The sequence below is a fragment of the Notothenia coriiceps genome, unplaced genomic scaffold (genome assembly GCF_000735185.1).
Source record: "Notothenia coriiceps isolate Sejong01 unplaced genomic scaffold, NC01 NC01_scaffold00036822, whole genome shotgun sequence".
In the NCBI taxonomy this organism is placed as follows: Eukaryota; Metazoa; Chordata; class Actinopteri; order Perciformes; family Nototheniidae; genus Notothenia; species Notothenia coriiceps.
The window spans coordinates 113979-140634 of NW_011369523.1; the positions used below are offsets into that span (position 1 = coordinate 113979).

A 26656-nucleotide genomic window follows, 5' to 3' on the forward strand; every position below is an offset into this window, starting at 1 on the left:
CTTAAATGTCCATAATTTAAAACATATTTCCTTTTTCAACTTAAAATTAAGTTACAGTCAGTCTTAAAACTAGGTATGAAATGAACGTACAGTTTAATACACACACACACGCACGCACACACACACACACTCACACACACACATACACACACACACACACACACACATACACACGCACACTATACATACATACAATAGCATTTATCATAAAAAATGATACAAATAAAATACACACATTTTACAAAGTCCTGACCCAAGCTTCCAGATCATTAGATGATTGATATCATGACGTTCACTCTAGAATGGTTGATTTTGGCATGCATATTAACACAAATGCTTACCTCTTTTTTTCCCCACTTTGAACAGGATTTTGTCATAAAGCACTTGGCTAAACGTCTCATTGTCTGTCATATTCACATTTGTGCATCTCATGTCTGTTATGGCTTAAGAACATACATTTAATTTCCCCTGTGTACGCTCACACGCTCCCATTGAACCTCCCTCTCCCCAGACTCTACTGTGTTGTGATGTTACTAGTCAGAGTATGTTCTATTTTTAGTCTAAATCATATTGAGATCACCTGAAAGGGTTTCTTTCTCCCAATACGAACTGGAATGCAGTTTCCAATTTTTAAAATACAAAAAAATCATTGTGTCAATATTGCCATCTCACACTCAAAAACAGGATATGTATTCACGATAGGCGATGGTCACTTTCTACAGGCCACTTTCTACAGAATCAAACAGCGTCATGCCACAACTATGGATCAAGATGGGGTGAGAGGAAGAGAGGGATAGAGAGAGACGGAGGGAGGGAGGGAGGGAGAGAAACAGATGGATAAACAGACATTCACTCTCTTCAGAATTCATTCACTCAGTGTCTTTGATTCTTCGAGACATCTCGTGTAAATCTTGTTGGTCATCTTCTTAGAGTCCATTTTTTTTTCAAAAATGTGATTTTTTTTTTCTTCCTCGGGTTAGGATAGAGACGGGGCTCTACAAAATGGAGTAAAAACAAAAGAATCGTGAAAGCTCCTGCTGAGATGAGATGTTTGATCTGGTGTTCACACAATCTATTTTTAGCTACAGATACACTGAGAGTGATTTGTTCCCACCTGGTGTGCTTATCTTTTAGCAGGAATATGTTCTGACGGACCCCGACTCTCCTCTCGGACCTACTGACAGAGAAAAGAAGGCAATCAGTCATTAACCTTATTATTTTCTCCATGCGACATCTCATCATATCCTCTTAAACTCAGTCTTTGTAACGATTTTGACCTTGGATTTAGGGATATTTAACCAATTAAATAGCTGCTAAATCTCCATCTTTCACCGTCCATCTTAGGCACTATGTTTAACAATGTGAAGTGCAAATAAATGAATAACTTCAAGCTTCATTAACACTAAAATAACACTTTTATGGTCTCCGCTTGTGTTGCGAAAAACGGTTTCTGAACAAGCAAATAAATCACTGAAAAGTACAGACGACAAAAACCAAATGTCACATACAGTAGATGACACTTTTTTGGATCTCTGAGAACAAAAACCTGCAATGACTTATTTTTGCTATAGAGGCCACTAAAGAGAAAGATCACTGATGTTTTCTCACACATGTTTAAACTCTATGAACCACTGTGTGATGCCAGATCCCAGCAGTTCTGCTTTAAATCAGCCGCTGTGAGCTGCTTCTCCTCACCTTCACTCTGGACTTTTCTCAGGGTGACGGAGGGGGTCGAGATGGCGGAGGCACGGAAGTTGGCAGGTAATGTCTCTGAGGAGTCGGACGTCACGCCGCGGAGGTCCTTCTCCCGGAACATTTTCCTCCATGACGGTGACCGTGTAAATGTTTTTGAGCCGTCCTGTGGAGATGAAATAACACCAGTGATTTTAAAATGACAGCATTCACACTTAGGGATATCTATATCAGGCTCTTGTTAAGAAGGGTTTGGTTGTGACAATAGACCACAGTCACAGAGCATTTAGTCCTATAAGCTGTTACATGACATAAATACTTTCTTTATAAGGATGTCAGATATTTGAGTCTTCTATACAACTATTCTTTACAACTGAAAGGAAATGATAATGTCGTGATACACATTTAACAAAGGGCAACAATTGACACGTTTGGATCAAAGGCCCTTTTGTCAAGTAAAACAGTCTTAGCCTGGGCTGTTACGATCAACACACACTCCCGCCTCCTGGCAGTAGTGATTATCGTGATTGATTTTCTACTGCCATCCTGCTTTGTCGTACCTCATCTGGCCTCCTTTCTGTTCCCATGGTGATGAGACCGTTGTACTCCTTCTCCAGGAGCTGCCTCGCCTGCATACGATAGACCAACAGCGTTTTCAGATCATAGTTAAGATCATTTAAGAGTTAGAGATCAGGATTATCTTGACGGTAAACATAAGGTGTGGCAAAGAGAACTTCTGACAGCAGTTGTGAGATAAGGACTCTGTGTAGACACCTGAAAGTGATTTGCTGGGGATTACCTGTGTGTTCTGATTGGGTATCTGGAGCAGGAGGGCCAAGTCAGTGTAGTCGAAGGTGTCATCTAGTGCCAGGAGGGCCCCGTGCACCCCGCTTTCTAACAGGTTGTCAGCAAACTCCTTCAGACCGATAGCCTGCACCCAACACATCACTCGCTCATTGGACCACACCATGACATCTGTGGAGAAGGTCCCAGAGAGGCAGTTATCAACAAAAAGCATGCACAAATGTACGCTTTGATATAATGTCTGAAGGGAACATTTGGTATTAAGAACAGAAGCCTCACCTTGGTTGTGGTGTTGGCTCTCGTCCCTCCTCCTCTCCAGCTCCTTCCTGTCATAGTTTAAGCGCTTCAAGCACATGATGCCATAGTGAAGACTCACCCTGTAAGTGAGAAGGACACATTGCTCTTATTTCCATCAAAGCTGGGGTATATACATCAGAGGATTATGAGACAGAGCTCAAACATGTAAAACACCTCATTCTCTACTTCTACACAGGAGCAAGTCACACCTACTTATTTGACTCATTTAAATGTTCTGTGTCCCTTTGTAAACATTTTAGGTTTCTTTGTGAAACATGTGGTGTCTCATTGTGGTTGTTTTGTTTCTCTACGTTGTTGATTTGATTCTCAATGTTGTTGTTCCATTTCTCTTTTGTGTTTCTTCATGGTTTGTTTGTGTTGCTTTATAGTCCTTTTGTGTCTCTTTAGATTTGTGTTTTTTTTCAGTTGTTCTGCATGTCTTTGTAGTCATATGGGTTTCATTCAAGTCTTTCGGGGGACTTTGTTATCATTTCATGGGTCTAGATGGTCATTTAGAGTCTCTTCCTGGTTGGTAATTGTCTATTTAAAAGTGAAACCTTGTTGTTAAAGGTATCTTGGGCCTGTGCCCCATAAGCCTGTTCAGTTTTTCATCCATGGATATATACGCCAAAGAGAGCCAATGTGTATAAACGTCTGACGTTCAGACCTGTGGAAACTGTCCACCATCTTCAGCTGGCCCCTCAGTTCCTTCTTGGTCAGGTGATCAAGCATACGGGCATCCACCAGAGACTCCATGAAGTAGGAGCGGTACTGGGGCAGACCCAGGCTGGGCAGCCATTCGTTTCCAACCCACTCATGGTTCATGTCTCCATAGGCCAGGATCTGGAGGACGAATGGGAGGTGGGTGTGAGAAGGGTCAAGACAACACAAAGTCCCCCCGACTACATCTGTCTCTCCTTCCCGTGTATGTTATAAATAGTGCAGTGCTGTATATACGCACAATCATGCAACACATCCCGCAGTTGTGCCAGTTGATGCATCACACGTAACAGGAAAGATAAATAACTCTCAGGGATTTTCCGAGTTATTAAGTGGTGCAAATCTATCAAAGCTAATTCCAGTCTTGCTCAGTTTACAGTATAGATATCATTAAGCTAGGTTTTTAAGGGTTATAACACCTGGCCTTAAATGGACTGTTTAACCACTTACTGCAAAAATAAGTTTGAAGGTATCTGGACAAGAAATAATCTATAAAGAATATTTTTACTGTCTAACATTGAGCACTTATTTGATGTGAACTTTTGCTAAAGCACGAGCTAAAAAGAGCACACTTTTCAACAGCATTGGCCCCTACGTTGCCTTAAAAGCAATGTTTGGTTTTCCGCTTCCATTGTGACATTCAGAATCAGTGACCAGGTGACTCACCTGATCCCAGCTGAACTCCTTTTGCTCCTTGTGTTCCAGGAAGAGAAGAAATGGAAGAGAAATGGAACAGAGAGTTCCAAAGAGAGGGAAATATCACCAGGGGGAAGTGTGTGTGTGTGTGTGTGTGTGTGTGTGTGTGTGTGTGTGTGTGTGTGTGTGTGTGTGTGTGTGTGTGTGTGTGTGTGTGTGTGAATCAGGAGAGAATGGAGAAGAAGTAGGGAAGGCAGAGGGAGGAAAGTTTTGTTAGTGAGAGAGAATTAGTTGGAAAAAACACTACATCAAATACAGATTTGAGGGAATAGTAAGGGAAAGGAGTAGCCAAACAAGCCTAATCAGAGACAAAGAAAAAGAACAAAAGTTTATAAATGTGAGACCTTTTATTGAGGTCATAACTTAAACGATTATATATACAGTATTTAACAATATTTGACTGTAAAAGTGTTGGTATCAGAACTGTTTGAGGTATTACGTGCTACATCCATAAACATTAAGTAAAGCAATATTCTAAATAATGGATTTCTTTTAGTGATTTGGCAGAAATGTAATATTCTTACTGGCTTGACGGCAGCAGCGAGAGACTCCATCTCAGCATGCGTCATCCAAATATTACTGGTCGACTGTAATGACAGTAAGCAAGTCATTTAGACATCATCTACTCGCTGATTTTCAAGAGTGATAAAATGCTGTTTTACTGAGCCTTACAGAGCGAGTGCTGGCAGGTGCAGACGGACTGGTGAGGGAGACCATTTCCTGAATGGCCAGGCGGAGTTTGAGCCGGTGGAGAGGGTTGCTTATGCCGATCTCCCGCTGGATCTCTGTGTCCGAGAGGTTGGCCATGATGGCGCCGCTTTTCACGTTTGCACGACACGCTGCCACATACCATGCTGGCATGCCTACCCACAGCTGGATGAACAGAGAGATGGTATCAAGCAATGTATCAAAAAGTGTCACTTTTGTTTTTAAGCATACAGATTGTGTAACCGTAACTTGACGCTATTGTAAAACTAGATCGGTTCCATTGGATTTGTCCCTGGAGAAGCTGGATATCTATGTGACTTCTTGGTGGATGTGTCAGGACTTACCTCAAGCCACGTTACAACAGTCGGGCCGTCCCATGAGGCAAAAGGCAGACCTTGACGACAGGCTTCCTCTAACAGGTCATGTCTGGCGAGGAGAGAGGAAAACCTTTGTCAAAGATACATTTCTACATATCTGACTTCAACACTGTCTTATTTAAATCAGAAAAACGTCATAGTAAAACCATTGTATAGTATGTAACTAAGAAGTCATAAAACGTCAATGTTTAGTATGTGAAAATAAATCAGAAAGATCAAAAGTATAATATTTCCAAAAAATACATTGAAATGTCATATTATAGTATGCCATAACATTGACTATTGTATAAAGTGATAATATATTGTTTACTAGGAGAAGAGGCATTTAAATGGTCAAGAAAATGTTTTAGGATAGTATGTTATACAAATGTCATCAAATGGAAGCTGGCAGACAGAGGGCCAAGAGTCAACGGACAACGAACAACACAGACCTTGCTGACAGAAACCAAATTATAATTTCCCCCTACATTCTACAGTTCCAGATATTTTATATGAGAAACAGAATTGATATGTTTTAAGTGTGTGTAAAGATGACTGATCTCACTTCTTTTTGCTGCGGCGGTCTTTCTCCACTGTTCCAGTCCCAAGTTTAGCCAGGCCTAACGGGTCAGCTGAACCCAGGTCATCAGAGGGTGTGGAGGCTGGAAAGTGAAACGGTCAATAAATAACATTTATTCTATGAATCCATGATCAATGTTGACATAATATATTTGTTAGTTGGACATAAAAAAAAGTATAGTGAAGGGATTGAGTAGTTTCTATCGGTTCACGGACCCAGTGAGGAAGATTCCCGACCAGGTGTACCGATCCTCCCTTTTTCCTTTTTGCCAAAGAGACGACCAATTGAGGACTTAATGCTTTTCTTTTTGCTGGCCTTGTGGAGGGAATCCTGGCTGGCGGTGGTAGAACCGTCAGCAGAGAGACTGAGGACAGAGACAGAAAAAACAGGAAGTCAAATCAACACATGGAGCAGATCTTGGGGATAGTTTGTTGGCCAAATAAACAATCTATAAAAAAACCTTCGTGAGAGTACCTGCGAAATTCACGGAGGTCGTCGAGTCCTGCTCCCGGGTGAGTGTGTGTCATTCTGTCCAATCGCAAGGCTCGAGGAACCGCGGGAGTGTTGGAGTCAATCAGGGCAAGAGCTCTGCATTCTTCACCATCTTTGCTATTCTGCAGGGTGGAGAGAGTTGGGTGAGTTTATACAGGTTAAAATGTCCTCATTTAAAAACACATTTGTAGCTTATATCACAACATCCACACCGTACCTGTCTGTCATTCTCTCTGGCAGGGGAATGTGGCAGGCGGGGGGTCGAATGTCCAGAACTGGGAGGTGAGGGAGACGCCAACGTGGAGGAGGTGATGGAGGGAGTCATGTATCCCCTCCCGACGCTGTCCCGTCCTCCCAGTGAGGAGGGGGGAAGAGATGGGGCATCGAGGGCCACGCTGCTGACCCGGCTTTCTATCTCTTCGGCCCTCAGCTCTGTGCTCTCCTTTTCCTCCTGAATGAGCCTGAGAGTAGATGGGAGGAGAAAATACGTTTACATTTCAGGCTTTAATCTTTAATCATTTTGATTGTAGGCAACCTATTGGTGGCACAAATGGCCTTAGCATTTCAAATGAAACTGTAGTGGATGTAGAACTCACTTAATCTCCTTGTTGATGGCCTCCAGTTGCTCCTGCAGCATGATGGCCAGAGTCTGTACATCTGTCTGTCCGCTGGGAGACAGCAGCTCCGACCCGAACAGAGTCTCCCGGTCGTCCTCATCGTCGGAGCAGCCTCCGTCTCCAACATCATACCCGGGACCAAGCATGGAGCCGCTGTCCCACTCTCCATACTGGGAAGAACGAGAAATCCATAACATGATCATCCTAATACAAACTGATACTATAATCATCATCATTATTATCTCAGTGTGAGATGAGCACCTTGTTGCTGTCGTCTCGAGCCCCCCAGCGACCTCGGTTCGTCCGCCTGACCACCATCCCAGTAGTGGAGTTGGTGTAGCCGGACGGGAGCGAGCCTCCGCCCTGAGGGTACCGCAGCTCTGAGGCGCTCCCTGGAAGAGATCTTCGAAAGAGGGTGGAGGGAAGAGAGCTCACGCTGCCCGCCCTGTGGTGAGATCCAGAATTCATTTGCGATGTTAGTACTTAAAGATAACAATGCGCCCATTTCCTGGGACTAACATTATGAAAGACAACACACCAAATTACCCTAGAAATAAAAACAATGCAAAACAGTATCAATATGTTTAAAGCATACATTATTTACACACTTGTTAGCCAGGACAACACCCTCTAGGTATGGTCTGAATAATTACCTTTTAAAATAGAATTTAGTGGAAGCACATTAAAAGTAAACACAGGAGAAAACAAACAGAAGGGGGCAGCGTAAATGTAGTATCCCTTGAGAGAATAAATTCCCTTAAAGGTTCATTGTGGCTAACCTGGAATAAGAGCCAGGCCTGCCTCTGAGCTGATCTAGCTCCAGTTGGATTCGCTCCAGCTCAGCAAGGAGTTGTTCCTAAAGCACAGAGGAAACAACATTGTTATTTGCTTTGTTTCTGAGGAAAAGGTAAACTGGGACTTTTTATAAATGTAAGAAAAAAAGTCAACATCCTTAGCAAACATGTAGAAAGTGTGATTATGCACAAGACGGACAAATGACCTCGTCCTTTCCCACACAAAAAAATGAAAATATATTGGTTACATAGCTGAAAAAGTGAATACCTTATTAGCTATGAGATCATCTTGGATTTTCTTCATGTTAGACAGTTCCTCTGAGAGAGCATTCTAGCAGAGCGGAGGAAAGAACATACATGTTTTACCAACTTTTTCCTAATCTTCCATTTTATCACAAAATATTTTTGCACCACTAATTAGTCTCCTCGTTACCTTCTCCTCTAGCGCTGCCATCCTCTCTTTGAGGTGGAGCTGCAGCCTCTCATTGGACTCGGACAGAAGCTTGTCCACTGTATCTGAGAGGCGTTTGTTGTGTTCATCATTCATCTTCTCCCTCTGCCTCGCCTGTAATGACACGATCCCAAGAGAGGTGTTCAACATGTATAAAAGTAGACAAACAAACTTTCATCTTGTTTAAAAATGGTATACATGTATGTAGCCAAGTAGAGAGAAACATAATATTTTACCCTCTGTAGCTCTTGGTTCTTCTCCTCGAGTTGAGCCTCCATTTGTCGTAGTCGCTCCTCGAAGTTTCCATGCCGTTCCTCTGCCTACATTAGAAGAAACAACATTTCCATACGCTCTTGCAAACAAAACCAATTTCTTTTTTATTTGGGGGCAAAACAAGTGTTTTCCATTTCTTCACTGCTTGGTGTTTTCAGTTCTGCTTATGTGCGTATGTTTGTATATGTACATGAGTAGGAGTGTATATACATATACAGTGTATGAAAATGGGTACCGGTGGGTATATAGGTTTGTATTAATGTATATTTATAAAATCCTCCCTCTAATTCTTTGTCCATGGTGAAGCATGAATTGCATTAACTGAAGAAAGAGCTAGCCATTGGATGACATCATGAGTAACATATCTTAGTCCCTCCTGCATATCACTGCCCTGTTATCAGCTTTAATATAACTTTAAATATATTATTAAAAGTATCCCAAAGATTATGTAAATCCAAATAAAGGCTTGCAGGCTTTTGTTCCAAAGAGGCACATTATTATCTGTTTAACTGATACAGGCTATTTTATATACAAATATATAAAACATAATCATCCATTAGAACTGTAGTGGCATGTGTTTTGGATAGAAACGGACAGTGTGTTTTTTCCCCTTCACTCAACGTACCTTGTTGAGAGCAGCAACCCTTTGGGCAAGCTGGGCCTCGATCTCAGGCAGCGTCTCAGCCCTCTGCAGGGTCTGCTGGAGCTTCTGCTTGGCTTCATCCAGACGTTCCTGCAGCTGTCTGTTCTTCTCTTCACTCTGGACACACAGAACAAAACACACATGTTCAGTACTGAATGTATGAGTCAAACATAACATACGCTGAATATTTCATTTATTTGAGCCATTCTTACCTGTCTGTGCAGTGATTCCTTGCTGGCCAGCTCATTTTCCAGCTTGTCTTTGATATCATGGAGAGAAGTCGCCTCCCTCTGGGCGCTGAGGTACCTGCATTCAACACCAAGCCACCATTGAATCGTTACAGCTGCATTTCTCAGCCAACATAACATGATAGATGTGGTTATTATGCAAGGCTGTAATTTCCACTGGGAATTCATTCACTAAAATACCCAAAAACCGTGTCCTCTTACTGTCAAACTGCCAGAATCCAGATGGGAGAAAATATGAAGTGATCAAAAATGTTTAAATGCTGAATCTGAGATGCCTTCATATAATACTGTGTGCTCACAGCATCTAAGCTTTACAAACAGTATTGAGAGAAAAACAGTCATTGTTTGCCCTCAAGCAACAAACACGAGATGCTAATCTACCATTATGGGTGGAGGTCGATGGAAGCTTGTGAATAAACCATACAGTGTATATATAAAGGAAATAAACCTGCATATAATACTCAAGTCTAACTCATTTTTATTTACAGATAATTCTCCTAAAAAGACACTATCATTAATTCAACATTATGCAGTTAAAAACCGGCTCTTTTTTTGGTAATTGATTATTTATTAGGTATTGATTTCAAAAATTCATTGTTGACATTGGAAAAAGGTAAGTTTGAATTTCTTATTTTTTTGAAGACATTTACCTTCAGGCAATTAAATCAAAAAGATTCATCAATTTAACTTTTAAAATATGATATTCTTTAACACTAACTTAGTTTTCTATACTGTACATTTAATCCAAAGAGTATGATATCCAGTTATATTGCTGCTTTTAAACAAACTGTGCAACAATATCTGCTTTCTTTGGTTTTCACTCACAGCTTAATAAGGATATAATGCAAATGCAGTTATGTTAAACAGCCTTAGACTGTATAAAGAGGTGTCAGAACACCTTTGCGACACATTTCCACCCAAAAGGTGGAACATATGGTCCTTCTGCTATGTTAATTACAGCTTATGTATGAAATTCTGGATCCAAAAGAAGTCCTCACTAAAGCTAAGAATAGATTCCTCAAACACAGCAACGGTTACCTGCGTTCTAGTGTAGTAATCCTTTCCTCCATGTCCTCCCTTTGGCAAAGAGCCTAGAGGAATACAAAATGTATCATGAAACAAGACGATGTACAGGGCGTTTTATAATATACAAAAGGTATTTTTACAAATGTATTTCATAAGTAATAGCTAGGTAAGAGTTATTCAACAGAAGAAGAACATGTACGTGTGGGTTGCCTTTATTTTTCTTAAGTATTTATTATATCTTCTTTTGTATATATGCAGTAACAACGAAATTCACATATCCATGTCTTAACAGTTTAATTTATCTTAATTTACTTCAACTACCCTCCAAAATATGGCATATTAATACTTATGCCCATTGTGCAAATGTAAAATTGGAGCCCCAGGACTCGAGGGATCTCATGGTCTGGGCCGGAAAGATACAGACCTCTTTCACTTCCCTTTGGAGCTTCTGATTGGCCTCCTCCGACTTCGTCACCTCCCTCCTGGCGGCCGCAAGCTGTTCCTCTATTTCCCCAACCTGACGTGAAGATCACAAATGGACACAAGCTGACACAGTTTGAACCTACGTGAGTTAGAGTTAACTCCCACGGAACCAATTGGAATAAACACTGCACGTGATTCATTACAAATGTCTGTCTGGCCATTGTAGAGTTCAAAAATAGTTTTAAAAAGCATCACTGACATAAGTGTAACATGCTGAGAGTCTGACGCATCCAACACGCAGAACTAAAGACAGAATGTGCTTATTTCAGTTTTCTTCTACATCCTTATCTCCTCTGACCAGACTGTCAAACAGATTCTAGGTTAGGTATCTTTACCTATATATTGTTGACACGTTACACATGTCAAACAGTGCTACATACAATATGTCTATGATAAAATATAAATGCCCTTTTTATTTTGTATTATATAGTTTATATTTTGACTTTTAAAAAAAAGCAGCTATAGTTCAACAAGAGTGGAAAGGGAGACTTGTAGATGTGCTGAAGATAGATCACCTCTTCAGTGTTTGAGTTACCTCTATTCAATTGAGGACATTAAACAACATTATGATAATATCCAGTCGTCATTGAATGTAACAAAACATTTAAAAAATGCAGTATTAAAGTTCAAACGTGCAGATAAATGTTTATTTCTAGTCCTCCGTGCTAACAATTCACTCACCTTTAAAGGATTATATGACATTTTGGTAAATGTTTTTATTTGCTTCCTGTCAAAACTTTGATATGGAGGAAAAAGGGGTAAAAATTGCCTGTACACAGATAGATATACATTTATATTGAAATTTCGGCTAAGATTTCACATCCAACCCTGGTCCCCACTTTGGAAAAATAATTCCAAAAAGTGATGTCCCCACTTTGTAAAAATAAAATATTGGTCCTCATGATGGCAGTCAAACAGGAACACACACTCACCTGGCGACACATGAGGGCCAGCCTCTCCCTCAGCTGGGAGAGTTCAGATCTCTGCCGCTCTATCTCTCCTTCTCGCTGCCTCTCCAGCTCGCTCTCCTCCAGGCCAGTGGAGGGCCCATTGGGTAGTCGCTGGAATGATGACAAATATAGAAAAAAATGAAAAGTGGAGTGATGAAGGAGAACAACTAGTTCGAAAAACTCGAGGTTGTAGGTGAAATAAATGACATGTGGATGACATACTGACACACGTGGTACCCATAGAGCACATCTACTTTCTACTGACTTTCTAGACTCTAACACATACACATGAACAACTGGAACCAACATGCATAAAGCCCTCCCTTACATCTTTCCCGCCGTCCGCCCCTTGTTGACGTCTTTTAATTTGGTCTCTTAAAGAGATTACCTGGAAAAGGGGAGACACAATGGGCAGACAGACAATATAAATGAATGTTCTTTCTTAACACCAAGCTAGAACATCCTTGAGACACAAAAAAATCATTCATACTGGAGTTTACCTCTTGAGCAGATGTTGCAAGCTGGTCCTCTAGCAAGGACACCCTCTCGAGGGCCACGCGGAGCCTCTCTCGGACCTGTGGGGTAAAACAATAACTGATACAGCGGTGTATACAAATTACGAGTCAAGCAACATTTTGATTTGCTCTTATTCGTCTCCCAAATTAACTACATCTTCTTGACCTTCCTGATAAGCTTGAAAGAGCAAGTTATCAAGCGATAAAGCCAATTAAACAGTTCATAATTGGCTAAAACAGTCACATCATTACATTCTTTGACTACATTTTCTTTAAAATGTGCCTTTAAGCAGTTTAAGGCCCTGCAGGAAAGTACTTTATCCCACCTTCTCATCCAGAGCCTTGTGGTGCTCAAACAGAGACTTGAGGGCCTTGAGGACTTCCACCTCACTGGAAACCCCCGCCGGGGACTGGGCTTGTCTTTTCACCACCGTCATCCTCAGACTACGCTCATGGCGAGACACCAGACACTCCAGGTGCTCCAGCAACAACTACAGGAAAGAGTGGATCAAAGTGGAAGGAGACGGAGAGGTGGCAGGATATTGCAAAGAGGTGAACAGAGGGAGGTAAGAAAGAGAGTTTAAAGGATGGGGACACGTGAGGAAGAAAGAAAATAAGACACAGAATAAGAGACACACAGAGATTTGGAGAAGATGCAGAGAAGTGAAGGGTTTGTAAAGACACAATGACGAAATATGGTGGAAAGATGACGGCAGGTAGCATAGTGAGTGAAAGTAAAAGCAGAAAAGGACACAAAAGGAGTCATGAAGACAAAATGTGGAGGAGAAAGAGGAAGAGAAGCAGGGAAAACACCCAGAATCAAATTAAACAGTGTGACACCCACACAATCACAATGGGTGAAGAACATAACAGAGAGGCTGTTTCAGTGCTAATAAGCAAAATGGCCGCCAAACATCTTACACGTGTGTTGTTTCTCTCCGCCTTGAGCTCGGCAATCTCCTCCTCCCTCTCCAGAAGCTGCTCCCGGCAAACGTTCAGATCTTTAGTCAACACAGCAAACTCCTGTGGAACACACAAGCTGCGATCAGGGGCAAAGAAACAAACTGTTTGGTTTGATAGTTTAATGTGAGTGGTCTCCGCTTGAGCTGAAAGTTTAAAGGAAAAGATAATAATTCAGGCCAGACCAATGAAGTGACTCAGGGAATGAAATGGAATTGGCTGCTGTCAGCACATATAGATGGACACATAGCACTACAAATATCACCAAAGCCCTCCAGAAAAATACTCTTTGGAACACCTGAGACCATGAACATGGGGAGACGCACATGAGGTAAACCCACATAACAATCATGTAAATCACTGACACACTTTCCAGCACTCTCTCTCTCTCTTCATCGCTTGCTCATCCTCCTCAGTGAACTCGCATTCATGGATGGATTACATCACACTGTTACACAATGGCTCTGCACTGGAATAGAAGAGAGACCCCCCTCAAAACACAGCATCAATATGTCCCCCACAGCACTGCTGGGAATACATTTGCAACTCCTGCATAATGCCTTTAACTGAGTGCAAACAGGAGGGCGTGTCTCACATTTTGTACACTGGTACAATCCATGGTCAGTGATTTTTTTATGTCTCCATAAAACACCTCTGAAGCCCTCAGCTAAGAGGCAATAGCTGTTTATGTGAATGACAATGATGTGCATATGCAGTTTTACAGTCAGGATTACCTGCTTTATGATTCAGAAAAGGTTGAAGTAGACACATGAAATTGTTCTGTGTTTGCATGCAGGATGTAAGATGGAAAGAGATCTATACAGATGGTGACACAGTGGGTCCATTGGCTCTTGGCCTTATGGGATTGTTTCTTTTTTGGAAAGGGGTCAGCTTTTCAGTGTTTTTCCCTTATCCTCTTGTTGTTCATTTTCTATTTGATTTCATTTGTCCCCATAGGCCTCAATTAATTTAAAATAGTTTGCAGCCCGCTTTATAATGTACAAGGACATTAGATGCATAAATTGGAAATACACATTTGAAGTGATGGGCTGCATATTGATAAAGATGTACAGGTTTTCTACACAATATCGCAAACACCTATAAAGATTAATAAAGTTATTGGTTATTGTAAGAATTTTGCCAATGAGAAGCAGGTATTTACTGGTAGTCAGTATCGTCGTCTGAAAGAAATTCATAATTTCAATCCTTCAACTAAATTAGATTGCACTTGATTCCATCGCTTTCCATGGTCGTTTTTGTAACTAGAAAAGCATGCAGACATGTTATGACAATGGGAGCAGCTGTGGTGACTCACTATGTTGCATATTGAGTGCTAGATTGAAATGTTTAATTCCCTTTTCTTTCTCCTTTCATTCCTAGACACCAAAATAGATTTTAAAACGTTAAAAAAAAATACCTTTCTGACTTGGAATGCTAACCATGCCAATATAATGTTGTTAATGATGTCAGGACTTATGTCCTAAATGTTGCTGTATTGCTGTTGTATTGTTTTAAGTGTCGGACCCCAGGAAGAGTAGCTTTTGTTGAGAGCAAAAGCTAATGGGGATCCTTAATAAACATAAACATATGTCTTGATATAGGACTTATAAACACAATCAGAGTTTAAGAATGTCCCCAACAAAAGAAGAGAAAGCTGCTCATGTGATAACAAAATATAAAAATGGCCGTTATTACTAATAAGCAATTTCATCCCATAAACTACAGAAAATTCCTAGAAAATCAAGTGTTCATTTAGTTTAACTGAAACCATTAACATATTAGCTTCCAGCATCATTAATCATCCACTAACAACATGGTCAACAAACACAATAAAACCTGATTACACATCGAGGGGGAAATTGCGGATGCAACTTCGACTAAATAGCCAGAAGATGAAAGGAACATAAACCCTCTGCATTAGTCAAAACAACATTAGGAAGGAAAACTCTGAAGACGCAGAGGGGGAAGTATTTAACATAAACTGTCTCTCTGCATGAACTGTCACGGCGAAGGCTTACTGTCTCATGAGCTCGCTTCACAATGACACACACTAAGAAACTTGTACATAACTAGACACTGATATCACTGAGGAAGACGATGTTACCCACCAAGGAGGAGTGTTCAACTCAACACACACACTAGGCTGATTCCTCCACACACATACAAACAGCCGTACCTGTGGCAGGGCGATGGTCAGCTGCCTCTGAAGGGACTCCTTTTCGTGGCCGAGGTCTCGCAGGCGGAGCTGAGCCGTTCCCAGGCAGTCCTGCGTCTCCCTCAGGTTATCCAGCAGCCTCTCCCTCTCTGTCAGCATGTTGACCATTAAGGACTCCAGGTTCCCCGTGCTTCCTCCTTCGTCTCCTCCGCCCCTGGCCTCTTTCCCACTGAAGCCCCCTGCTCCACCTGCACCTCCGGGGCCCCCGACTCCTGTCCCTGGAGGTGAGGTAGTACCCCCGCCAGTTCCACTTCGCCCATCCTCAGAAATGGTGGGCATTACCTCGCACATCATCATGAGACCGTGGTTTGTGTGTCAGGTTATTGAAGAAAACTAAATGGGGATTGTGCGTGCAAAATGTTTGTAGTCGTGCCTTGGGTTTTTTATTATTTAAAAGTTTAATGTACAAAATATGAATCTTTACATCGTCAGTTCTCCAAAAATGTAATTCCTTTGATAAGCATATCTTCCTCTGTCTATTGCTTTTGCTGTGTTTTGTATGTGTGCCTTTGTTTACTTGCGCCTTCACAAAGTCCCAACGTGCACCGTATATGATCCGAATACTTATTTGTTCCTGTGTTATGCAAGAGGAAGGAGTATCTACGGGGAAGCCGTTCTGTGGGCGGTTGGGATTGGCGGAGGGTGAGGAAGGGAAGGGGTTATGGGGAAGGAAGGGATAAGATAGGACGATGCTCCTAAATCGTGTCCACGAGGCAGAGCTCCTCACAGCACCAGGAGTGAGAGCTAGAAAGAGAGAGAAGGCATTGCATTAGATCCTTCTTAATAAACCTCACTGTGCACTTAACAAATGAGAATGGACATTGCTAGAGAGAGATTGAAGTCTATGGAAATGTGACAGTAAGCCAATTGATGGTGTACAATGACAAAATAAGGAATATGTTGACTTAGTACATAACAATGTGATAACAACTCTAATATATTGTGATTACTTGATCCCTGGTTATCGTGACTATAATGAATGATGTATTTGAATAGCATACACACTGAGTCATGTAACTTAACAAATGCCTTGAGGAGACAATAATACAACTGTAACTGTTTAACTTAAATGCTGCATGACATTAAGCATCTCACAAAGACTGTAAACAGTTGAAACAGCTAGCCTGGCTCACTACATATTTTTTTTAAACAAAAAACAAACATTGCTAAGTGTAGAACTACTGGTGGGATGCCCAAAGCATAAGCTCTCAGAGCAGAAAGTAGAGAGAGAGTACAGGGACAGTCTCTGATTGGTAACATTCATGTTTGATAGAGGGCTAATGTTAGCAGGCATTTGAATAAGTTGTAAAGCTCTGTTAATACAAGTTGAGCCATTTACAACCCGTTACATGTATATCTTTATACATTTGGAAAGGAATGCTTAAATTAACACCAGCAAAGATCCATTATATCATAAATATTTCACACTAAATAAAAACATATTAAATGTGTTCTTATTCTAAGTATGTGATTGCAAACTATCTTTTTTAACAGGTTCTGTCTCATGCTGCAAACGGGGGCCAACATGGATTCAGGCAATCAGCATTATTATAGCGCCTCATGTGCCTCTCTACTCCTCACCATATTCTTCACTGTCTAGTCTACAATACTCAGGGGCTTGCACTGGCCTTTATACTTTTAAGTGGTTTGGTCTGATTTAGTGCCTCTTGCAGGCTTCTGTACGTCAGTGAGACTGGGCAATGCAATACAGGATGTCTTTGTCCAACCAAAATCATCCATTTTCTGAATCAAACATACAGTATTTAGCACACAGGCCTCAGCAACAGTGAAAACAAGTCCTGCCATTGGTCTGATCACTGTGCTATTACATGGACAGCCACAACCATAGATGGGGACTGCATGCTGGTAATTGGAGGCCTGGTACAGCTCTAAATTAGCTCCTCATGCTGGTGAGCTGGCTAGGGTAATTGGCAACCTCACCGTATGTCCCACTGAAAAACGACTTCCTCTCTTCTGTACTCTACTGATGGATAATCACTGATGTGGGACTGAATTGACATTTCCTTAAAATATATTTTATTGCAAGAGTTCAAACGAAATCCAATTCATAAATGTTTCAAGCTTATCTCCTACACTCACAGCTGCATCTACAGTAGTAATGCAGGTCATGATAACACAGTACTGTGTACACAAACAAAGGGATAATCCTAAAAATGACCAAATACTTTATAAGAAGCTTTAACCCAGATGCAGCATGAGTATTAGCAATAACCTTCCTATACTTTTACAAAGACCAAAGATACGTATAAGGATGTAAACCTTTTTATGAGAAATAATTTATTTGTGGATGGAAACATTTGGCACCTAATGGATCCCTTTTTATGTTGATAAAACTAGGATTGAGAACATGTGCAAACTAAAGACAGTCTCTTATTGCTACTTTGTGATACAAACCGTAACAAATATCTTTCTTAAATTCATTTGACTTGGCTCAGGACCTTAAAACACCTGTAATACTCTTGTTAAAGAACAGGGTGGCCTGTAAGAAAAACTCCTCTTGAGGTAATTACTCATCGTCATTACTGGCAGCTCTTCATAAGCTCAGCAGGGGCAACAGCAAACAGGGTAATGTAATTACTGCAGACACGATTGTACAGTAATAGTTCACTGTATTCCGTGACACAAGATTGCTGCAAAAAACAAAAGCATTCATTGCCGGAGTCCTGATTCAGTACAGGCAAAACATAACTGTGCAGCCTGCAGTTTTGACTGTACAGCGAGCTGTGAGGTCACTGGCCTAAAGTGTGTGTGTTTAGGAGTGTGTGTGTGTGTGTGTGTTAAAGAGAGATGACTCGAAACAAGAACACACTGGTGTCTCAAAATGTACACTGTAGACATAGCCATAACATTACAGCTTTATGAGCATCATCGGGACCTTTTTCGTTGAATTGTTGCCACTCTTGCTGCCATAGAAATGAGGGAAATTATCAAGGGAACATGGCAGTTTGAAAACAATGACAACATGTTTCTCTAAACGAGCTAGCTTCATTGGTGTATTAGCTCATGTAGAGGTGTCACCACAATGAAATCGATTGAGTAAGCATGTGGGGTTTTTCATACTATGATTACCCACATAATCATCATCATCATGGCCACACTGAATCCTTCTTGTAGCCGCCTACCCAAGAGTGGACTGGCTGGCATCTGGTTGCTATATGACCAATTAGGACAAGGCCTCCAATCAGGCCGTGTATCAGGTTACAAAATATTCCCTGCCTCCGAAAAATAAGCAAAGGGAAAAAGCCATATAGCCTTGTGTGTGTTGGTGTGAGAGGGAGGAAGAGAGAGCAGTAAAACAGCTCTCCTCCACCAGACACTGGGGCGGGGAGAGGGTTTTGCAGGCTTCCACATCCGCCGACAATAAGAGCTGAAGAAAGAAGAGGGTCTCTCTATGCTCGGCTTTTACATCCTGGTACATGTTAAATCGCCTTGCCAGCGAAAGAATGCAATCACGACGGATGCACACTTTGCATTTCAATAAAAGCAGAGCATAGCGACTAATAATGACCACCCCCCTCCCTTCCTCCTCCTCCTCCCCCAACCCTAATGCCATGAAACAGTACCCCCGCTGGCCGAGAAACCGATCATTGGAATCGATAAGTGATCGTCGGCAGCTGGGCAGAGGGAATGAGATCTGCGCTTTTTATTTAACTGCGCTGGCATTCACACTGCATACAGGGCTAATGGGGAAATGACGAGGTTGACAGGTCTGTGGCTACCTCCATTTCTAGATGTATGGAGGAAAGACCACTCGATGATAGGCGCGCGAGCATGCACGAGCACGCACGCGCGTCTCTACATTCTTATAGTAAAAAAGCAGTGAGGCTACTGGGGATCTCGAAATTGGCTCCTCATGTGTTAAAATTGCACTTAGGCAAACGGGAGGAAGATGGATCTGTACTTCAGAGATCGACTGTGAAAAGCATCACGTCAGGAGAATGGCCCAGAAATGCACATCGCACATTTTCAGTAATGGGCCTGCCTTTCTCCAGACATTATGGAATTATAGGCAGCTCCATATAGCCCAGTGACAGGAGGGAGACGAGTTGGGAGGTTTGACTACAAAGCTCCCAACGGCAAAGGGCTTAGTTACAGCCATGATTAATTACAAGCAACACATAGTAGGCCAATATACAGTGGCATCGTATCATCTGCCCCTCTCTCTCTCTCGCTCTTCCTCTCTCTCACCTCACCTAACTGTATGCAAACGGGAGCGAGCAAGCGCGCCCTAAATAAATCGTGCTGTGCACTGCCAACACACCTGTCAATGCCTGACACTGACATAGGCACCGCACATTGCATAGTCTTTCTCACATAAGCCTATTTGCCTCTATTCAAATAGTACCCCCCCCCAACCTCCCTTTCCACACACACACACAAACATACACATGCACACCACCACCCCCCTCAATCCTTCACAACACAATACTTGTTATCACACACATGCACGCACACAAATGCATTTATCATTATATTATTGCATGCATATTTCTCCTCCGCGTCCACCGATGGGTCTTATTTTCCTTCTCAATGGAAACTGGGTTGCGATGGGGCGGTGTGAAGTTGCATCCTTACCACAGTCATCGCGGGGAGCCTGTAGTGTCCATGTTTGATGTTAAATATTCCTTAGGTCCATCACCGGGGATCGTGCCTCGGTGCCCCTCACCCGAAACCGGAATAAAGCTTACTCGGTGTGTTATTTTTTCCCTTTTCTTTCTGTCTCTCCTTTTTCCACATGTAAACGGCGAGGAGGGGGGACGCGCAGAGAGACGATACGCCACCTTACCACAGACTCCCCCTCTGTCGGATTGGAAGGTAATGGGTCTTAAAGAAACATTCTCTCAGCATTCTCCGCATCCCTGTGATTTACGCGCGCCCCACAGCTCTCACGCGCAATCGAAGGCCAATCAAACACCTGATTAATTATACAGAGTATATATATTAAAGATAAACTAACTGAGAGACATTTGATTGCAAATAGTCCATATTGTCTTTTAAGCTGCAGCTTAAGCCAAAATGCACCTATTCAATAGAAATACAGCATGATAAACAACAAGCATGCAAATCATACTGATATCTGCAGTGTGCACCTGCAAAAGAAGCAATATGTGTGTATAGATTCCCTATAGGCCCAATTTTAGACCATAAAAAAACTCATGGTATTAGCAGCATAATGGCATGCACTATTCTGATCCATTCTGATCAAAAATATGCCAATAATGAGTCAAATGTTTGAATAAATAATTGTATGTAGGTTGTTTCCGTATGTAATGTACTGTTGCAGGGATGTTACCGATTCAGCTGCATACATGTATTTTGAGATATGAATACTTTTTGCCCCAAAAGCTTTTATTTACTGTAATCAAGGAAGTCTTTATACTGTGACATGCCAGGAACATTCAATATTGTCAGGAGTATGTTTCAAAGTAATGTCTTTGTATCCAAATGCCAACTTGTAGCTTTTTTAATCGCCCACATCTATGGGCATTGTCCTGAATTAATATGCATGTTGATACTGATATCACATTTGTAAACAGATAAGCGTGTCTTTCCCTCTCTCTGTTTGTATGTGTGCATGTGTCTGCAGCCCTGTAAACATAAGGTGGTGCTGTCTTTAAGAGAGAGAGCCTGGGAAGGGGTGATGTAATGTGTTCTCAGACAATGATGTCATCGACTGAGACACGGAAAGGATTTAAAGTGACAAAGGCATTTTCACTGGCTCTGTGTAATTCTGCATCAGGGCAGCACCTCAGCACCAGAGGGGGACTTTCATTGAGCAAAAACAAAAAAAAGGAGATGTGCAAAAAGAGAACATAAGCGTGTTTCTAGCACATATAAAAGGAGGAGTTGGCATCTTGATGTAGTCAATTACATGTTTATTAATCAGGATATTTGAGATACAAAACACATTTTGTTATGGTGACAATAACACGGTTATGTTGCCATCCACCAGCAGCAATCATGTGTACTCCAGTGTTATGTTAAAAGCATGTTTGGAGAGGAATGAAAGAGTTAACCTATACTCGGCATTTTTTCCACTTGATGTTCTCCATTAAGTGAAACAACAACACTGTATTTGCAAACATAGTTTTTGTTTTCATTAAATATTCATAAGACTTTCTATTATAACTCTCCATCCATTTCAAACCATGTATTATGTTAAAGGACAATGTTCTAATTTACCACCAACTATTCCTAAATGTTCCCATTTTACAGTTTCTAATGAAAAGTTAGGTCCAAATTCTTTCAATCACACCAGGTCCTTCTCCTCATTCAATTCTTTACCATTAATCACTTGTCCTTTCCAAGTTCGTTCATTTAAGCCCCTTAAGCCTTTTGCCGTTCTTGCATCTACAAACTTGTCCTTAATACTGTAACTCGTGCCTTCCCAAAAGAGGCGCTCCGAATCAAACGTTGGCCCTCATACCCTGATGGAGTGATGGAGCGGTTGTTGCCTCCTTCTGGGACTGTGTCTTTGTCCTCCTCAATTATACTTTGACATTTCTTCCGCTCTTCAGCTCTCTCTTGGTCCACCTTGCTGTCTTCTGACTCTTTCGTCCCACTTTCTTCTTCTCTTTGCTTGGCAGATTCATCCAGGGCCTGATCAGAATTGGTGTCCTGAACAGGATCTCCATGGACAATTTCTTTAACTTCCAACTGGCTGTTCTGCCTTGAGGTGTCGTCATCTTTTTCTAAATGTGCTGAGGTATTTGACACTGCGTTGTCCTCGGTTGAATCTTGGAGTTCATCATTTATTGAGAGAATATTTTCATCTACGCCTGATGGCAAATGTAGTCTTGATTCTTGGAGGCTCTGTTGTTTGAAAGATCTCCCAATACTATGGATCACCTCGTCTAAGAGAGATTCAGTGATCAGCAGTTCTTCTTCTGGCCTCGATGATGTTTGGCTATTGCCATCAGTCTTTGTTATATCTGTGTCTGAAATACAGATATCACATGCAATCTTATAGAAGAGTGAGTGGTTCTCTTTCATTTTCTCTAAGCTTTCACTGACTGACAATGACATTGCATTGGAATCAGTCAGGTCATCAGTGCATGCCGTTTGGTTCTCGACGTCTTCATTGCACGCGTCCTTAGGCATAGGTACGCCTTTCCACTGGTTGGTGGAGAGAAACCACTTGGCTCTCAGGTCGGAGGATGAAAAATCCCCATCACGATCATCAGCGTCAGGGTCTTCAAACTTTTTCCCCTCTCCATCCTTGCATCTCGTGAACCCCTTGCCTCCATCTTTCTGGTGGACAGTCATAGATGAGATGTGATAGGGTGAAGGTGGGCGTCTGATTTTAGTTTTGGCAACCCCTGTTCTTCCACTGTTATCTTTGTCCTGTGTTTTGTTTCCAAGTTTGAGTTGACCTTTTGATTTTTTCACATGTGCTTCTCTTTCGTCTTCAGCGTGACATGTTCCACTAGACCGCTGAAGTTCTGCAGAACCTCGGATATGATCACAGCTTCCATAGCCATCGTAGGATCTCTGGCCTGGAAACAGACCAACATTTGCCGTTAACTTAATGCATTGGTAGTATGCTTTTAGATATTGCTATTAATCTAAATAGGAATGGCTATTTATATAAATAGCAATATATATATATATCTATTATGTTTAAGATATTTCCAATATTATGTAAATTCGTACCTGATTTCATCCTTTGTTTTCTAGCTGTGTCAGGGGGAACTTCCTGCCCCTCCCCCCTGATCGGCAGTTGATCGTGTGAAGTGGCACTCTGTCTGACTGCGCTAATAGATAGATAGATAGATATAGATATAGATAGATAGATAGATATAGATATAGATAGATAGACAGAGAAAGATCAACACATTTATGGACGATATAAACCTAGTATTATAAGTGTATATAGACATGCGTTTAAATAAAATAAATCCCACCTTTTTATGACTCTCTCCCTTATTCGTTCAACACGACGAAGTTTGGCCTCTCGCTGTTCAGGGGTCAGACAGAGGTCAGGGCTCATGTCAGGGGTAAGGTGGGCAGAGCGCCGTTCATCTGTCTGTTCAAGCATTGACACATTAGACACTCTTTAACAGCTCAAAACATTTAAGTGACACCAGAAAGAAGTGAGTTATGCCAAAGGCTTTCCTATATCCCATTTAGAGCATCAACTGTTTTTTGACAAAGGTAAAAACCACCCCAAGCAATCGACAAACATTGTGCTGTGTGCAACATCTCTCCTGTTAGCAATCGCAGACTACAGCTATTAAACATGTTTCTAAATCCCAAATAATTCTATTTGCATTTCTGTATTTTAAGTTCACTGGAAGTAGAAAGCCAATAGGAGGCCTAAAAAGGAGTTTGACCCTCTCGTTGACCCCAAATACTGTAAGTAACTTAACTATTTTGGGTAACACAGCGTACATTTTGTTTATTCCATGGGGAAGGGTTTTCACCATAATACTTTTTCTACATACATCTTTACACATAAACTTGCGCCTATGTGTGTGTTGCTAAACAATGAGGAAGTAAGGGCATTGACAACTAAATCAATGGTTGTTTAAACTATAATTGACAAGAAAATATACAATTATGATGATTTAATCTTAATGAATATGCTGTTATCATGTTTTGTTATTTCTTACCCTGACGTCTAACCTCTCACTTCCATTTCCTAAACCTTCTTGGTCTCGGAGTTGATTCCTGGAGGTCTTTTCTGACCGTGACTCCCTCTTTGGGGACCTCAACCCTCCCTGCTGCTGCTGCCTGTTTGCCTTTCTAACAGCCTGATCATGGTGAATCTCTGCAGAGGAACGCCTCTGATCAGGACCCTCCAGCACCAGACGCCTGGATGGCTTATTCAAAAATGTTTCCTGCATCTCAGGGGGGATCTGCTCGGGCAGTGGGTTGTCGAGCTCAGGTGGGGGATCCTCAACAGAAACCCGCCTGGCCACAAGGGAGGACGGCAGTACAGCTGTAACAACTCGGGTCACCCTTATAGGAAAGGGAGCCTGAGGAAACACAGAGATAGATCAGTAAATGTATATTAGTATACAATGTAGGTTATCAGTCAGCTGTACTGATTAATCATTTGCCAGACCTCCTCTCTTGTCTCCAAACTTTGACCAGAACCATGTATTGGGGGTTTCTTCTTATTCACCCTCTCCTGATTCCTCTTTATCCGTTCGATCTGCTCTTCTTCACTCATCTTCATCTTCTAGGAAAAACATTCTTTTCAGAATTTGAGTCATTCATGAACCCAGCATGTACAGAAGGTAAAGCAAGAACCAGAATGTATTTGCATATAAAAAACACTATGATTACAGCTGTGTGTTTCTGCAGAGCTACGTGTGCATACAGCTGCATCTGTATATTCACATATATGTATGTTTGACCATGTGAGAAGGGGGGTTGGGTGACAAATGTGACAAGACTGAACTACTGCATTGAGACGCGTGCCTCTGCCTCCCCCTCTCGCCTACAGCAGGCACTGCAACATGCCCTAATTGCAAGAAAGATGAGAGAATCAAAGAACTTGAAATTGGCTGTGATTGCAAGGAGGAAAAATCTGCTTCTATATTTGGAGCATTTTGGACCACATTTCAGAAGTCATGCTTTAGTTATAACCAGCAAACAGGAAATTGCAAGGTATCAAACCTTGGTTGATTGGTTTGTTGCATCTGGTGGGATCCACTTTGAACCAGATTCTGAAAATGAAAATGGGGAAAGAGGAGGAGAAGGATAAGAGGGGGTGAGTGAGGATGGGTGGGAGGAGAGAGTGACAGGAAGAACGAGAAGTTAGGAAGACAAGACAAAGGAAATAAACAGCATGAAAAACACATCAAACCTTTATGAAATATTAGAACATATCACTACTTGTATGTATAACATTGATATTGAATGTGTACCAACCAAATGAGTCTCTCTGTGCTTTCACATTTAGGAGGTCAGGCTGGCTGTGTCCTCCTCTCTGAGCGGGGTCAACAGTATGGCTGTAGATCGCCTGAAACATAAGCAGAGACATATTTTATAACAAACATTCTATCCTGCACGTATGCTTGCCATTGTTAATGTCTTTATTTCAAACCTCATATGGTGACTCTGTCCAGCCATGGCCCTGATCCCTGCTCTGGAAGCTCTCCTGCAGCTCCTGGGGTAACGGGGGGCGGAGAGGGGGCTCCTCTTCCTCCTCACCCTGAGAGATCATTGTCACAAGGGGTTGTATAGAAGATGTTACTGCAACCATTCCAGATTAAGAAATACTATTACACACGTCTAGATTAGAAGTTTCACAATATACAGGTTCAAAAAACATAACCATCATTTATTTCAAATGAAATATTGATTGCGTTAATCATCATGCACAAAGTGAAAATCTGATATCTTGACAGTCCTAGTCTAGATATGACGGAACACAACACATATGGCACAGAAGATTCTGGCCTGCGAATCCTGAAGATTGTTTTTACTGATCACTTTAGTAGCCATAAATCGTGACTAACTTGAAAAAAGGAGAGCAAGACATATAAACCCATACATCACAAATAAATCAGCAGTAAAAATATCTATATGTAGTATAATTGCAGGCCTGTTCATTGTCTACTAATATAAGTATTTGACCTTTGCATTGAGTGTACTTCATCTCCCCAGCAATGTCAGGGTTTGGTGAAAATGAAACAATGGACAGAAGTCGTACCATTTGCAGTCCACTCTGCATCCTCTCTGTGGGAGAGCCAGGAGATCCAGGATGTGGAGATGACGGCTGGAACACTGTCAGTGTTCCAGCCGTCATCTCCACATCCTGGATCTCCTGGCTCTCCCACAGAGAGGATGCAGAGTGGACTGCAAATGGTACGACTTCTGTCCATTGTTTNCTAGTCATAGTACAAGAAGAACCGACAAAGACAGACAGAAAACCCAGAACTTAAATACACAAAAGACTAATCACACAACAAGGCACAGGTGAGGAGGGAGGAGGAAACACAGGGGCCACAGGTGAACATAATCAGACACACCAGGAGAAAAAACACAGGGAAAAGGACCAGACAATAAACAGGAGGAAAACATGACAGGGAAAACAGCAAAACACCCAAACCTAGACATAGAACGTGGCATAACCTAAACATACAAAACTACCAATGTGACATG

The 26656-nt window shown here is 41.7% G+C and overlaps 2 protein-coding genes across 4 annotated transcripts; both read right to left on the reverse strand.

Moving 5' to 3' along the window:
* Positions 1-967: 967 nt before the first annotated feature.
* Positions 968-20350, reverse strand: LOC104964188 (liprin-alpha-3-like). 3 transcript variants are annotated; one of them, XM_010792916.1, is made up of 32 exons: positions 20117-20350; positions 15482-16264; positions 13267-13368; positions 12672-12836; positions 12331-12405; positions 12159-12218; positions 11813-11941; positions 10822-10914; positions 10410-10462; positions 9336-9429; positions 9106-9240; positions 8444-8527; positions 8190-8321; positions 8025-8087; positions 7742-7818; positions 7224-7407; positions 6942-7132; positions 6563-6806; positions 6328-6467; positions 6069-6217; positions 5839-5935; positions 5262-5343; positions 4882-5082; positions 4734-4796; positions 4180-4206; positions 3461-3636; positions 2776-2873; positions 2492-2667; positions 2253-2321; positions 1696-1858; positions 1115-1174; positions 968-995 (listed from the first exon to the last, which is right to left on the reverse strand). In XM_010792916.1, the coding sequence occupies exons 2-31, from the start codon at positions 15815-15817 to the stop codon at positions 1131-1133; spliced, it is 3702 nt and encodes a 1233-aa protein (XP_010791218.1). In that variant the 5' UTR covers positions 15818-16264; positions 20117-20350; the 3' UTR covers positions 968-995; positions 1115-1130. The 3 variants fall into 3 exon arrangements, with proteins under 3 accessions (XP_010791218.1, XP_010791219.1, XP_010791220.1); XM_010792917.1 differs by lacking the exon at positions 12159-12218 and having other exon boundaries at positions 1115-1177; XM_010792918.1 differs by lacking the exons at positions 968-995; positions 1115-1174; positions 1696-1858; ... (2 more) ...; positions 2776-2873; positions 3461-3636 and having other exon boundaries at positions 4180-4507.
* A 1046-nt stretch (positions 20351-21396) lies between these two features.
* Positions 21397-26390, reverse strand: LOC104964201 (uncharacterized). Its single transcript, XM_010792938.1, has 9 exons — positions 26205-26390; positions 25596-25703; positions 25421-25511; positions 25166-25215; positions 24609-24725; positions 24154-24519; positions 23446-23567; positions 23195-23295; positions 21397-23037 (listed from the first exon to the last, which is right to left on the reverse strand). Exons 1-9 carry the CDS (start codon positions 26388-26390, stop codon positions 21893-21895), a joined length of 2286 nt encoding a protein of 761 aa, XP_010791240.1. The 3' UTR covers positions 21397-21892.
* Positions 26391-26656: the final 266 nt, after the last annotated feature.

Excerpts from the sequence above, each read along its gene's own strand:
- LOC104964188 (XM_010792916.1), bottom strand. The coding sequence starts at position 15,817 with ATGATGATGTGCGAGGTAATGCCCACCATTTCTGAGGATGGGCGAAGT. Across the intron at positions 9,241-9,335 it reads AGGAATCACTGCACAGACAG|AGTGAAGAGAAGAACAGACA; the intron begins GTAAGAATGGCT and ends CTGTGTGTCCAG. Across the intron at positions 4,797-4,881 it reads CACCTGCCAGCACTCGCTCT|TCGACCAGTAATATTTGGAT; the intron begins GTAAGGCTCAGT and ends CTGTCATTACAG.